At 41.0% G+C, this 16698-nt stretch overlaps 1 protein-coding gene across 6 annotated transcripts in view; it reads right to left on the reverse strand.

Moving 5' to 3' along the window:
* Positions 1–16698, reverse strand: part of AK4 (adenylate kinase 4) — a 126424-nt gene that overhangs the window by 25200 nt on the left and 84526 nt on the right. For all 6 annotated transcript variants that reach the window (XM_035018352.1, XM_035018356.1, XM_035018357.1 and 3 more), the window contains one exon: positions 6950–7069. In XM_035018352.1, coding sequence (XP_034874243.1) covers positions 6950–7069 — 120 coding nt within the window. The remainder of the gene's footprint in view (positions 1–6949; positions 7070–16698) is intronic.

The raw sequence follows: 16698 nt of genomic DNA on the forward strand, positions 1-16698 counted from the left end.
TTAAGATGTTAAAAATCTACTTAATTTTAGGGGTGCCTGGGTGGCTCAGTCAGTAGCTCATTGACTCTTGATCTCAGGGTCATGAGTTCAAGCGCCACACTGGGCGTAGAGCCCACTTAAAAACAAAGCAAAACAAACAAAAAACAAACAAAAGTCTAGCTAATTTTAAATTGTTGGTTAGAAAGTTAAAAAATAAGTTATTCTTTCAAACTCGAAGTTTTAAATTTTAAAGTTCCTTCTAAACTCATTTCTAATGTTAACTTTGATGTTTATTCAATGCCCTCCTTTTGAATTTCCTGAAGTGTTTAACTTTTGCCCTTACCCACTTTTCTGACTTTGTATGCTCCTACTTTCAAGCTCTAGGACTATCCAATTACCCGTGGTTTCCAGAACACATCCCGTTGTTTAAAGTCTCTATACCTTTTGCATATGATGCTCCCTCCATCTAGAAGGTGCTTTTATTCTCCCTTTCAAAATTTAGCTCTTGGTGTCACCTTCTCCGGGAAGCTTTCCTAACAGCTGCCCCCCTCACCCCTAAGATAGGGTCAGTTCCTTTCTCCTTGGTGCTACCTCTCACCTTTCACCCCCTCCACTGGGGCTCCCAGGGTCCTAGACTGCAAGTGCTTATGCTGCATTTGCCCCTCCTGGACTAAGCTCAGAAAGTATGCCATCCCCGCCTCAAGACAGACCAATGCCCAGCTCACGGGGACACAAAAACTGTATACTCAATCTGTGTTTTGATCTCTGAACCATGTTCTTCTGGGGTGTGTTCAAATATCTGTATACATATGTTTTCCATATGGCCCTTGTTAAAATCTAGTCATTCTCCAAAATCACAGAGTGAATAAACAAAGTCAGGGCTGCCTACTATATTAAAATTGTTCCCCATCCCAAAGCAGCAGTCAGATCAATCAGAAGAAAGCCACCAGAAGTGGACACGGGGACAGGGTCTCAGGAAAGAATCCAACCAAATGAACAAGAGATGAGACCCAAGGCTTTACCATCTTCAATCAGATCCTCTGAGCTCATACAGATACCAAGGACACTGAATATAGGAAAGTCATAGGATAAAAACAAAGTTCTTTAAAGTTTGGATTTCAATCACAGAAATCAAAGACAATCCTCGCTGCCAGGGAAGCACACAGGCTGAATCACCACTAGATCCTCAGTGCCAGGGGGGCTGGTCCCGCCCACTATGCCGCTTGCTCTACTGTGGTCTTGGTAGTGCCCAGCACAGGGATGATGCTCAGTTATAGGAAAAATTATGAATACTTAGAACCAAAAGCAATTTGCACAAATCGCCTGGGACCATTAACAAAGAGGTTGCAGCAGCTTTAATGGAATCAATAGCTAGACATAAAGTCTGAACGGGCTCCACACTTTGGATAGGTATATCACAAGATCAGAGTGTGCTCAATTTCAAGTCAGACGTCTCCAACATGACTCTTCATAACCTAACCCTGCTGGGCAATGGTCTTTTCCTCTGTAACTCAACCAATATTATTACTGTTTAGTTTTATTTAAAGCAGATATAGATACCATTTCTTCTTTTTGCCCACCTTCCCCTGATGAAGTCATGTGCTCTCCCCTGGTACACTATTCAACCTGAAATTAATGGTATGACTACAAACCCTTTCACTTAAGAATATCTGAATATTTAATAAGCATGTTAGAAAGTATAATCAAACACAGGTCTCAGGGATTATAATTCCTTCTTCCAAGAAGATGATAAAAAAGGTCAAGTTTGTCTTATAACAGAACCTTACAGATGCTCATTTTGGAGAAGATTATTATGGCTACATGGCTACCACACGCAGCTGGGTTTCCCAGCACCCACCTTTTACTGGCTTACCCAAGGCTCTGTGTAAGGACATACCCTGGAAGTAGTGCAGGTCTGAGATCATTTAACTCTCAGGGAAAACACACACGCACACAAACACTACACACACTCAAGCAGCTCTGACTTCTGCTAAAAATACATACATACACACATAAATAAATAGAATGTAAAAATCCCAGAATTATCTGCAGAAAGCAGCAGTGTTCAGTGCTGTGCCAAACCACAAATGGAACATCCCACCATGGACCAAAGGGTGACTCTCGTTCCAAAGGGATCTTTATTCCAATGAAAGGTTCAAATCATATCCACTCATAATGCCAACACTGAATGCTTCTTTTTATGAAACCAAACTCTGACAGCAAATCTGAAATATTTTAATACCTCACCTAAAATCATATGGTAGACAACTCTGTTACATCTTGTTACCCGGAGATAAATTAGGACTGAGTTTGAGAACTTGCAGGTTTACTATTTAAATACACAGGTTGGCAGTCAAATTTAGAAATGAAAAACTCTATTACTAACACCTCTCCCCACTGGCCCCATCCAACTGCCTGTCCTTTTTTTAAAAAGTGAAGAATTTATATTTGTTTTAAAGAGATGGTTACTGTTCTCTACCTACGATTTCACCTCAAGATCACCTAGTAAGCAATAAAGACTCTCTTTATAGCAAACTAAAAAAAAAAAAAAAAAAAACCATGGTTTTATAATAAAATTAGAAGGCTTACAGTACATTCCATTCCTCTAGTGGAATATTTGTCTTAAAAATTAAAGTAAACTATTTTTTAAAACTGTTCTCACACGTTAAGCTTCCAAGGAAATTAAAGAAAGAGGGAGCGAAAGAGAGAAAAAAGGGAGAAAAAAACCCATATATATATATATGTATATATATATATATACATATATATATATAATACACACACACACACACACACACACACCTATCAACACATAAAACAGTGTTTCTTACCCAAATGGAAGGTGCACCGCAAAGGTAAGGCACTGCGGAACTATTTTTAGCAAGGACATAGCTGACCAAGCCACTGAGCACTCAGCCACCCCATCCACCAACCCCCCTTGGCCTTCCCTTGGCTTGCATCCACTCTGTTTGTTTCCACCCACCATTTGCAGTTGCCTCTCTACAGACATATGGACCAAGATGATGAGTCATCTGTCATCCAGAATTCTTTTCTTGACCTTTTCACATTCAATCACCTTTAGCACACTCAACAGGCACGTCCTCCGCAGAGCGTGTGGCCTGTAACATAAGGAGTTGAAGGCTGAACACAGAACGAGGCATTCCTAACACTCCTCACTTTGCCAAGTGGATTTATTCCAGAGCTTTAAAGGAAAATCACAACTGAAAAAGTGACCAGATGGGTCTTCAAGGAGAAAGATACAAACGACATCAGCAAGGATACTGACGCACTTCACTAAAAACAGGCCTGTGATGTAAAAGAACTTCACTTATTCGTCCTGAGAAGGAAAGTTATGGAAAAAGCAAAGCACAGGAAGCATTCCATAACCGCAACTGACTTCCAACCTCACATGGCTAAATATTTTTAAAAACTATTTCTGAACTTAACACTTCATGTAGCCGCCCCCCCCCCAAAAAAAACACAGAACAAATAATAACAACAAAATATCCTATCTATACAGCTCTTACTATATGGCAAGCATTCTTCTAAGGACATTCCGTTATAGTCACTTACTTCATCCTTACAGACCCTTTTCTAACCATGGTTAGTAATGAGGAATGAAATGCCCACAGAGGTAAGGTAATCTGCCCAAGCTCACAAATCGGCAGTAAATGGCAGAGCTGGGATTCAAGCGGGTAATCTGGCACCCAACTGGGCTTTGTGGTTCTTACACCAACCGCCTTTCCAAAGGAGTTTAACCTAGACGATCCTTTTTTAAAACAGATTTTTAAGTTTACTAAAACTACACAAAGTTTGCTTTACAAGGTGACAAGCTTTACAATGAAAGGACTTAAAACAGTCAAGTGGTGGCAACGTCAAAGCTTATCCATCATGGCAGATACCTACATAACGAGTATTACAGGACTACCCTGCGTGAGTCAATGTGTGGCACCTAGAGAAATTAACATGGCCGAGAGAGAAGTGCAGGGAAGGTGATGACAGCCTAGACACAAAAAGCTCAAAGCTCGGACGGCAATAAAAGAAAACACCAGGGCTATAGCAGCTAACCTCAATCATGACAGCTCCTGTCAGTTCTCGCCCTTTGATCCATTCTCTCCTTTCCATCCCACTGCCATGGCTCAAATTCAGGCTTTGAATCTCCCTTGGTCCAAATATTCCAACAGTCTCTTATTTGGCTTCTAGCCTCCAGCTCCTCTCTGCCCCAGCACCTACTCCCTCCTCTGCTGCTAACAGAATAGCCTTTCATCAACTCTCAACAACTTTTCAGTGGTCCCTTTAACCAACAGTTTCCAGTTCTACCATCTTTGTACTGAATCAAACACCATCCACTCCAGGACTTCCCCTGCCAGCCTCTGCTTATATGCCCAGGAAAATACTAAGCTATGTCATCCTTCTCTTCCCCAGTCCACCTGCCCCTCGGTGGAGAATATCTGCCTTCCAACCCCCATTCATCAACCTGTGGAACCTCTTCTACTTACTCTCCTTTTCCATAAATCCCTCCCCCACCACTAAAATATAATTTTCTTCTCTGTGTCTGCAGGGTACCACATATATATGCTTCTATTATGCCATCAGTAACTAATATTTTACACACCTGATATAAGCCCCTTAAGGAACAGGGACAGTGTTCTAGCATTTTATCAACAATTTCTGACACGTAACAAGAGCTTCATTCATTACTGCCTAATGACAAAGAACATGCCCTCCATAAGCCGTAATAGCGTTTCTCTTCCGGTTCCTCTAGTCCCATGAGAAAAAAGTTCCAAATTTCTAAATCCAAATTCTAGAAAGATATGATCCAATTTATATTCAACTATTCAGAATACCTACAAAGTGAGGAATATATGTTAAACAATAGTTCACAAAGAATGCTCCACAGAACAAATCCTGCAGGGTCTCAGTGGGTGTTGGGAATAAGGTGGGGGACTCCAAGATCAAACAAATGCAGAAGACGCCTCATGATGTCTCCTTCTGTGAAGAGTTAAATTGCATTGTGAAGGGGCGCCTGGGTGGCTCAGTCGTTAAGCGCCTGCCTTCAGCTCAGGTCATGATCCCAGGGTCCTGGGATCGAGCCCCGCATCTGGCTCCCTGCTCCACAGGAAAGCCTGCTTCTCCCTCTCCCACTCCCCCTGCTTGTGTTCCCTCTCTTGCTGTGTCTCTCTCTGTCAAATAAATAAAATCTTAAAAAAAAAAAAAATTTGCATTGTGAAGAGCTAAACTGCTTTCTCATATTAAAATTAAGTAAAGAAAACTTGTTTAACTTTAATACTACCTTTGTGCAATTACCTAAAGCCTCTGTTTTCTCATCTATGAAATGGGGATAACGGTGTATACTTCATATGGTTATTGTAGGGATTGAATGAAATAATAAATATCAGGTGTTCAGAACAATGCTTGCACACGGTAAGTACTCAATAAATGCTAGCCATTTTTAATATTTAACTTGACACAAGTTCTGTTTCCTTGTCTAGCAATTACTAACACTACACACTACATACTTTGAGAAACACTGATATAGAATAAAGACCCCACCATATTAGTCATTTTGGACATTCATGGCTCCAGACTTTAACAGAAATAGAGGCAATCCAATAGTTTAAAGGTAGGACAATGCCCCGGGCTTCTCTGTGGCTGGCAAACATCAAGGTTTCACCTGTCCCAACTTGCTGAAACTTCAGTTTCACCAAATTAAGATAGGACTGAGTGCCTTGTGTGGACTAAACACAGCTGCTCTGCAATGCAAAGAGGTTTCTGACAGACAAATCTCATTGTCTGCCACTTTGTGATCCTAGAAAGTAGCATGTTCATCAAGTTTCTATTCTCATTATATCAAGGAATCTTGCTATTTAAGAATAAGACAAATAATCCACCCAGTCCACTTTTTTTCCCCTTTAATAATGGACACATTTAAAGTAGAAGATTCTTAATTTCAGCTTCGTGGAGAATAAAAATTGTGCAATATGTTATGTGTGAGCATCTGCATGCATTTCCTAGGTGAAATATCACAGCTGTCATCAAGGGGCCCACACGCCTAAAAAGTTTAGGAACCACTAACTGAGTCTTTAAATCAGGCCCAGGTATTACTTAAATATATATTAAAAAAATCAAACAGTATCAAAGGGTATGGCAGGTTTTTTAAATATCCTTTCAAAGAGAGGTTATGCATGTATTTCTATGTGTATATAGTAATACCATACCATCCTTCCATGTTTACATAAATAAGAGTATATGACATATACTCTCCTGCAGCTAGCTTTCCTCACGTGGCAGTGTATCTTAGAGATCTATCCATGCCAACACAGAGGTACACATTATTTGGTTAACAGACATACCAATGTTTAAGGCATCCCTATGACAGATACTTAGGTTGTTATTAGTGTCTTGCTATTTACAAATAATGCTGAAAATAGACAACCTTGACGATACATCTTTAGGAAGAAGGACAGCAGGAACCGCTGAGTCAAGAAGTATAAAGATTGCCCAACTACCCTCCAAAGGTTGCCCGTTTTATACTCTCAACAGTATTTATTTCCTACACACTCAATAAAAGACTTTCAAATTTTCTATCTTTGTAACCTGACAAGTGAAAAATGGTAACTCGTGGTTTTCATTTGTGTGGCCCATTATGAATGAAGGAACCTCGGATTTAAGATGAGTTATACTTATGACAACTCAGTCATGGAAACAATCAGCACCATCGGAACTGGCACAATAACGGGAATTCAGTATGGTTTGCTTCAAGTCAATGGCTCCAGGAATGGCAGTCTGGAGACAGGGAAATGAAATGGCATCACCACGGTGGGTTTCTATCATGTTGCCAAATTGGAATATGCTTAAGTAAATGACTGAAAGTTGAGAAGAAAAAGTATTCCGCAATGTGTAAGAAGTTAAGGGAGTGGGCATAACCAGCTATTCATAGAAGTCCAGCTTACCGGCAGGTTCAACTCACCATCTAGCAGCCAGGGCTCGCCGCGCCTGTTCTCCAGCTCCGACATCATGAGGCGTGTGATCACATGATCCGGAACCAAAAGACCTTTCTCTATGTACTGCTTTGCCATATCACCGACTTCTAGTAAAACAAAACAAAACAAAAAAAACAGGAAAAAGAAACACTCAAAAAAGCTTATGAACTCCTGACGGTTTTGCCTCCTTTCCCATTCCTCCCTGTGGGAATGCAGGGAAAGTTATAGGTAGATGTTTTTGGGGTAATTTTTAAAATACTGGTTTCAAAAATAGTGGCCCTGGGGCACCAGGGTGGCTCAGTCATTAAGCGTCTGCCTTCGGCTCAGGTCATGATCCCAGGGTCCTGGGATCGAGCCCCACATCGGGCTCCCTGCTCCGTGGGAAGCCTGCTTCTCCCTCTCCCACTCCCCCTGCTTGTGTTCCCTCTCTCGCTGTGTCTCTTTCTGTCAAATAAATAAATAAAATCTTAAAAAAAAAATAGTGGCCCTGTCTCCCAAAGAATTATAAAAACAGCTTTTGAAGATATACACAGACAGAAATAAAAATGAAAGGGTATAAATGGGGCAGAGAAGGGGTGCCTGGGTGGCCCAGTCGTTAAGCGTCTGCCTTCGGCTCAGGTCATGATCCCAGGGTCCTGGGATCGAGCCCTGCATCGGGCTCCCTGCTCGGCCGGGAAGGCTGCTTCTCCCTCTCCCACTCCCCCTGCTTGTGTTCCCTCTCTCGCTGTGTCTCTTTCTGTCAAATAAATAAATAAAATATTTTTAAAAAAATAAATAAATAAATAAGGCAGAGAAGATAAAAGCAAGAAACAAAGTTGGAGTCCAGAAGGAGGGTGGTGCACAAAAGGCGGGGAGACAAATCCTGGTAGTTTCCAGGAGAGCCACAAAGTGGACACTGAGTCTCCCAACAGTTTCTGACAACAAGGAAATGTGATCAATGCATGGTTCATGGTTTACAGAAGACTAAAGGAAGCTGGGAACACAACCATTCCTTAGAGACCAAAGGAAAACATTTCCACTGGTCTTCTAGAAAGAATGCTAGATAATACAAACAGGTTTACTTCTTTTCATGAACCTCAATATAAATAAATGGCACCTTGCTGACACGGTTGTAAAAGCAACTCATTGTTATTAGTGGAATGCCAAGTTCATAAAAGGATAAGAATTTTAAAAACTGAGAGAAAAAAATGCTTCTATCTTTTAAAATAACCACTTCTTGTCTGTGGAACTCGTGAGTTGGTTCAGCAGAACAAGTTATCAGTTTAAATTTGTTAAATTTCGAGGAACTGATTTTTTTTTTTTTCAAACCAAGATGAAGTCCTCTACTCTCCAGAGAACTGGAGAGGAGAATGAACCACTAAGAACCACATTCTTGAGAGGCCAATTACATTCTTATAAAAACATAAACCAGAATTATGTTACTGGAAAAAAGCTCAAAAATCACTTCATCCCCACCTTCACCATGAATTTAAGGTAGAACCTTTCCTTCCCCAGGCTGAATCTACACTCCTCACTCCAACTTAAACACTGAAATATGCCCTGTGAAGCGCTCCATATCATTTGATGACTACTACTGGACAAGAAGCTCAAAGTTAGATCCAATGATGCTGATTCAGTGACCTGCTGAAGGAAACAGCAAAAGGCAACCACACTGGCGAATGTGGCTAAAGAGGCATGTGAACAAAATACATCCACTCAACAAGTATTTATTGACTCTATACTGGGTAATAGGTAATAACCTGCAAAGGGAGCAGTGAATAAAAGCTGCAGCTTACTGATAATGTAAGCAGTGTTACTTTCATGAAGAGGAACAGTAACAACCACTAACAAAGTAACATACTATGTTAGCATCCTAGGTAAGGTAGTATACCAGGCACTGTACTTTAAACACTTTTACTTAAAGTGTTAGTGCACTGAATCCTCGTAAGATCCTCACCTTCAGATAGGAAGTAATACCTGTATTTTTTATGACAGCTTTATTGAGATACAATTCACACACCATAATACCATCTTAAAGTGTACAACTCAGTGATTTGTAATACATTCTCAATGTGCAAGCATCACCACTACCTAATTTCAGAACATTTTTATCACCCCAGAAAGAAACCCTGTACCCATGAGCAGTCGCTCCCCATCCCCCTACCTAGCCCCTGCAGCTACTAATCTACTTTCTACCTTCACAGATTTGCCTATTCTGCACATTTCATATAAATGGAATCATAATATGTGGTATTTTGTGTCTGGTTTCTTTCACTTAGCATAATGTTCTCAATGAGTACTTCATTCATTTCCATGATTGAATATTATCATTCCATTGTATGGATATACCATATTTTGTTTATACACATCAGTTAATGGGCATCTGCATTATTCCCGCTTTTTAGCTAATATGAATAATGAGTGCAACAAGAATGTTCACGTGCAGGTTTGTGTGCGAACATATGTTTTCAGTTTTCTTGGTTATACCTATATGGTATGTATGTTTTATATCTGAAAAATCACTGTCAGTACACTTGGAGCAACTGGCAAGTTTGGTGCTGTCCTACTCTGCAATGGGCAGGCCAGCCCCAGAGCCCTGCTCTTAGTCCCATCTGCCAAACTTTAAGATGGCTTTAAACAAAAAATATGCATCTTCCAAGATGAGAGACCAAGATGTGGACTGGGTCCAAACATCCCATGAGGAGACAGTGAAAGAGTAGGAAATGTCTTAATCAGAAAAGACTCAGAAGGACATAATAACAATTTGCCCAAAATGTTCCCATCATCCCCTAGTCTCTTATCCTACTGTGTACCATTTTCTAGAACTCCGGATTGTATATATTATTAGATTATAGATTATAGGTTATTATTATTATAGATTGATGTATTTTTAAATTCACTTTCTATCTCCCCCAACCAGAATATTAGCTCATTCAGAAAAAATGAAATACTTTGTTCAATGCCATATCCTCAGTACTTAGTATATAGTTTGGCATGTATGAGATACTTCATAACAATTTGTTGCATAAATGAATGAATGAATGAATGAATGAACAAATAAACGAACACTTTGAAGATGATGGATACCGCCCCCAACACACACACATACAAATCAATCTTATCTTTCTGTATATCTATTATGGAACCATGATCCCAAGATCAAATATGGCTCTACCTTGCCAGGTATCAATTTTTTCAAGGGAGATAGGAGACAAAGTATGATTCAGTACTACCTGAGGTGGCCATGTCAGGTTTCACAGTTCAGTCTTATTTCATCAGTATTTTAAACCATGTACAGCAATGAACCAGGTCGAGTAGGTGAAATGAGAGAACGAAATACCATGAGCCAAGGATGCAGAAGCAAGGGGCTGCTTGTCGTACCTGGAGGAACTTCAGCATACCATGAGAGACAGAGAGAGCTAGACAGGTAGGATAAGGAGTATGGACCTTGAAAGATTTTTTTTTTTAATACATAGCTTTGGAAATGCCATTCCCACAGCCAAAATACCAGCTACTTCATTTACAGGGCCCAGTGCAAAATGAAAATATGGAGCCTCACTGTTAAAGCATTTAAAATCTCTAAGTGGCAACAGCAGAGCATTAAACTAAGTGCGAGTCCTTATGTCAGTACACAGGTCACATGCCCACAACGGTGTGACATTTGGATTGGGTTGGCATGGTGAAAGCAAAGCCTGTGACAACAATCCAAGAAGGAGAGAAGGGACCACACTAAAGCAGAAGTGATGTTCAAAGGAATTCTGGCTCTTGAGAGAGTACCTTAGAGATAGGGAAACTGAAAGGACCCCAGGAAGGACTGCTTTTTTGCTACCTCTATTCTTCCTAGGACCTCCAGAGACCCCTGCCTTACACATGCCTTAAGATATGTCCTCCTTGTAAAGGTCGAGCTCCGTTGAAGTCATCCAGCACAACAGGTGACTGGGCAGGACTGTCATGAAGGCTTTCCAAGATCATTGATTCCAGACCCCTTGACACCAAGACTCCTGGCTCCAGGGCAAAAGCGACTTATAGAGGACATGTAAGCACTCATCCTTGTTTTATCCAGTTCCCGGATGCCTGAGAGGACACGTACACAAGACCACCGTCCTCAATAAAAAACCCCAGACCCCAAGCAAAGATGAGACTCATTCTCCTCTTCCTTTCTGAGTCTCCCAGACACTCTGTATCTGCACTCTCTATGTCCTCAATAAACTCTGCTCTCACTTCCTACCAGCTCCCCTCTGATTTCTATCCTGCACAAAGCCAAAGACCCTCTTGGCTGCTCCTGCAGGACCCCCTTTGGGTCCTGAGACCCAACCTACCCACATCACCTTGAGTTAACCCAACATAGACAAGTTTAAAGTAACTCTGTGGAAGACTTCCAGAATCATCTTAATCCAATCTACTAAGTAAGAGAAAGATCTAAGTGCATACTTTTCCAACTGTTTTTGGCAACCTTGGATCTTCTCTGGAGCAGGACAGAAAACATTTCATCTAATCTGATACAAAATCAAATTTCTACCCCACCCCTCAATCCCCATCTGAATGAAAACCTGGAAAGGTCAAAAGCCAGAGCAAAACAGACTTAGCAGCGTATCTGCATCTGAATGAAGACCTCACCACAACAGCAAACTGAGATAAAACACTGGTCAGAAGGCAGAGGCCCATTCCAAAAACCAGGACCTTCCTCTGCCCTGGTCAGTTTGCTTGGAAGAGAAAGTAGCATCATTAAATGCTAATGCTAGCTAACACACATACCCGGCTCCAATTTCTCAAGTAGTGTTCCAAAGAAAGGCTGTGGATACACACAGTCTTACAGAGCTTTTGGATCCTTAGTGTGTATAAACACGTGCATGTGCACATGCACACACACACAAGTCATAAACCACCAGGAATTTTTCAGGAATAAAAAATATATCTAGAGTGCCAAAAATAGGCCAAAAGCTCTGCGTTTTTTAAGCTTCGTAACAACCAAAAAGAAAATCCATCATGGGGGCACCTGGGTGGCTCAGTTGGTTAAGCGTCTGCCTTCGGCTCAGGTCATGATCCCAGGGTCCTGGGTTCGAGACCCACATCGATCGGGCTCCCTGCTCGGCGGGAAGCCTGCTTCTCCCTCTCCCACTCCTCCTGCTTGTGTTCCCTCTCTCGCTGTCTTTCTCTCTGTCAAATAAATAAAATCTTAAAAAAGAAAAGAAAATCCATCATGTGTTTGTAAGACTGAACAGAACACGAATAATTAAGGCCACACTTGGAAAAACTTTCCTCAGAAAGGAAAAGACGAAGCGTCAGATTACAAAATGATACATATTACAAAATTATGTGTGTATATGTATAGATATATATTATCATCATCTGTGTTAAATATATTAGAAAAAAAGCAATATTCCACCTATTTTACAACAATATAAATTTTGTGCATCTTAACCTATTTCATTCAATTACTACCAAAAATTAAAGCAAGATAATCTTGGTAACCGAGAAATACATATTTTAAATTTGTTTTTTAGGTTTTATTTATTTATTTGAGAAAGAGAGCATGGGGGGAGGGGGCAGAGGCAGAGGGACAAGCAGACTCTGTGCGGAGTGGGAAGCCTGATGTGGGGCTCACTCCCTGAGATCATGACCTGAGCTGAAGATAGATGCTTAACCGACTAAGCCACCCAGGCACCCCTATATTTTCAATTTCTAACTAGATCAGATAATATACAAATTGTTAGAATTTAAGGCTAACTAGTAAGTTGTGTATTTAATACCAAGTTTAAAAATTTATGATAATACAGAACTTAAAACTACCTGTTAAGTCAGTCATCTCTAAATTTTATGCTTCCAGGATACAGAAAAGTTATTTTTATTGGCTTCATTTCTTTCACATTAAAGTTTACCACTTTCGTATTAACTGACTGACATAGATTATTGCTTTTGTTTGTTTGTTTGTTTTTAAAGATTTTATTGTATTCAGGGCAGTAAATATGACAAAACATTGTCAGCCACTCAATGGGGAGGATGTTAGACTCATATTATGAATTAAGATTGGTTAAAAAGAAAGTTATCTTTTTTCTAAATAACTAGGAGAGCCAGTTTGGCAAATGACATTTCTCTAGAAAAATCCACAAGAACACACACACATGCACACACAACAGATATTTAGGTAGTACAAAATCCATTCATTAGCCCCTTAAATACTCAGGACAGCTTAAACATTCCAGAAACTGAATGACCTCCAAACAACATAGGAAAAACAGATTACTGTCATGAAAGAGGAGGAAAAATGGTCCACTGCTCACTGAGGGGGTTAATTTGAGAACATGAGGTCTGGTTGGTTTTGTAGTTCACATACTCTCTGAATCCATTATGTATTCATTCAGCTGATACTGATTATCTACTACACGGCAGGCCTTTTACCAACCTGATAGGAGCTTAGAGCTTAGAGCCTAAACACTGGGATTGGGTGCGAACCCACTGAAAACTTTCAACAGCCAAAGTTTATAGAATATCACTCTGTCGGGCAGAAAAAATTAAACAACAGGGGCACCTGAGTGGCTCAGTCAGTTGGGCATCTGCCTTCAGCTTGGGTCGTGATCCCAGGGTCCTGGGATCAAGCTCTGTGTTGGGCTCCCTGCTCATTGGGGAGCCTGCTTCTCCCTTTCTCTCTGCTGCTCCCCCTGCTTGTTCTCTCTTGCTCTCTGTCAAATAAATAAAATCTCAAAAAAAAAAAAAAAAGAAAAATTAAACAACAGTTATCACAATTAAGTTATACAACCTCTTACGCTGCCAGTAAAGTTCCACATTAATATATTATGAAACAGAAATAGGTGTTTGGTCACAAACTAAATGAATTTGGTAAAACGCTGAATCTGCCAGCTAATTCACCACTGACCACTGGAAAGTCATCCCTGAAAATACTAGTCCAGAACTGCAGAAAGTCAACCAGATGCCCTTAGTTCTGGACACTGGAGACAAAAAGATTTGTTTTAACAAAGGCAAGGATTAAAATTTCAAGATAATCAACTTCAGTCCAATAAAATCCACCACTGGAATGAAGCCTTATGGGACCAAACCTCAACTGCTATTACCACTTTAAGCAAAAGCAAAGGAGGTCTTTTATTTCATTTGAAAACATCTTTTCTCTCTTTAGCATGTACTTTTCTCAATAACCAACCCAGAAAGTGCCAGCATAAGGACAACTGTGTCACATGTTTGGTGGCAAGGACATCCAATCAACTGTGCAATAAGCCTGCCAGCATCCTGTAAGAGAGCCCCCATTTTACCATTTTAATTTTCTGTGCATCTACTGCATGCCGGGCACCACGTGAGGCACTACTAAATCAACAGACAGAAGAGTAACCTCCAGAAGCTTATTAATTCGGAGAGAAGTGGAACAGAGTCATGGACCAATCATTATTTAAAAAGGGTGTGCATGTAAGGAGCTTAGAAACAGCCATTCTGTCCTTAGAGGAAGAAAAAGTTGAACAGACTGAGAAACAAACCAGTCTTCTTGCATCAGGATCAATGAGAGAGAGGAGGACACAGAGCAAACCACTGCCCCCCAGATTAGAGGGACAGACAGGCAAGTACAGGGGTCACATGGTCCCTGAGCAGAGACACAAATGGGAACCAGCTAGGCAGGAAAACCTGAACTGTAACAACTCCAGGGCACCCAGGCGTAGGGCCCCTGCCCCAATATTGTGAGATTTGCTTCCAGGAGCTCGACCAGGGTCCCACAGTAATAAATACTGGAGAAAAATCCCCTCCAGCTTCCACAGCGGGAGGGGAAAAGGAACCATTCTGAAATAGCCAGCGCACTCTGTTCTTAGCAATCCATGGTCCATGTGGAGATGGAAGGCAGAGGTTTAACCAAAGGACTCCACGTTTAACCTTGGAAAATAAAAAGCCACAAAGAAAGGGCTCATAATTAGGCAACTGAAATTCTAAATGTCACTTTGCCTCTGGTATAAATCTCAAACTGATCTTATTTCCCCTTTAAGGCTAGGCTTTGATCAAAAGATAGGATTTAATCATCAGTAGCTTCCTCCTACTACTACGTTCCCCCACATCCCACGACCTCATGCCGCAGGTTTTCCACCCTGCAGCCAGAGTGGACCAACGTGCACATTTGATCATGTTGCATCCCTTCCTAGCAGGCATCAGTGGGGTTCTATCTACTGCCCGTTTGGTGGCTTCTAAGTCCTTCCAAGACCTGGCCCGTGCCCACATCTGTAGCCTGGGAGCTTTTCTCCCTTCACCCACATGCTCCATCTCTACTCTCCAGCCCCAGGCCTCTCTCCCCTCTTCAACTTCTCCAAATGAGGGTAGGTTCCCCCCCCAACCCCCCGTCGCCAAATTATATGTAATTTCCTGTCCTCCCACTCTGTGGCACTCAGCAGGTTTGTATTTCATTTCTCATGCCAGTCTTCCCCACCATACAATAGGGGGGGATCATGTCTGTCTGGTATACCACTGTCTCTGCACACTGATTCAAAACAGACATTCATTCAACATGCACTTGAAGACTGACTGGTCCTTCCAACTCCATTCATCCCCCAGAAGGCCAGGGCTAACTCAATCACTTGTAACAGAGGTAGCTACTCCTGACAGAACAATCAGATCTAGGTACAAATACTTCAACTACTTATCTGCACTCCAGATTAAGAATTTACACTGGAATCTTCCCCAGTGAGGACTTACACGTTCAGTTCAGTTGCACAAAGAGGTACCAAAAACAACTACATGGAAGTTATCATAAGTGAAGTTCACTGTCCTTGCTATTCTAAATCAGCCATTCACTCAAAAATATTTAATGAAGCAACTTATACTCTGTGCCATGCTATATAGCACATTTCCCTACCATGTCAGGGAAACAATGGAGCATCGGAAGTTATTTCTTATATGCTTCTAATGGCTTGGCCAGGCATCAAACAGTTGACAAACTGGCCTATTTCAAAACAAAGTCAAGCTCTAGGAATGGTGTCCTATCTTTTACCGGCACAACCAGAAATAAAAATAAACAAAGTTTAATTTTATGTTTTCTTGCCTGAAGAATCTGCCCATTTTTATAGAAGTCTAAAACTCACAAAATTAAACTTGCGTATTCCTCAAAGTACTGCTGAGGGATACATGCATATATGGCAAAAAATATATGGTAAAGCAAAGCAGTTGGGAGTAATGGAGAAAGGGCATATGGGGGCGTTCTCATCCCTCAGGCTGAGTGGTAGATACACAATTGTTATCCTTTGAAACATATACACACTACATACCCTCTTTTTGTTCTGATTGCCTATAAAGTGAGGGCAAACTGGATACAGAAGACAGAACTGGACAAATGTCCACAAAGCAGCAAATTCCCAAGATGCCTGGCTAAAGCACCAGAACCATATAACTACTCAATGTACTTTTCATTGTTCAAGCTAGAAAATGCTGAGTGACAAGTCCCTGTAGGAGAGCTTGATTTCCTCAGAATGCTACCTAGAACCAGTAGAAACCACTGCCCACTTCCAGCACCATCCCCTCTCCAAAACTTTTGTCACCGAGAATGCCAACACACACACACACATCCCTAAAGCCATGGTCAGAAATAAACTGTAGTTTTGTGATTCTGCAAACTACAAGTTCTATAATCCCCCCACCCCCCATAAGAACATTCTGGCACTAAAGTCGTTACAAAATGAAGAAAATCTTCATTCTATAAACTGTTTATCATTGATACCACTTTGATGAATCTCTTTTAGTAAGAAAATGAGCTTTAGAAAAAATCGTTGTTAAT

Source organism: Mirounga leonina, unplaced genomic scaffold (assembly GCF_011800145.1).
Source record: "Mirounga leonina isolate KUSES-001 unplaced genomic scaffold, KU_Mleo_1.0 Mir_173, whole genome shotgun sequence".
Classification (NCBI taxonomy): domain Eukaryota; kingdom Metazoa; phylum Chordata; class Mammalia; order Carnivora; family Phocidae; genus Mirounga; species Mirounga leonina.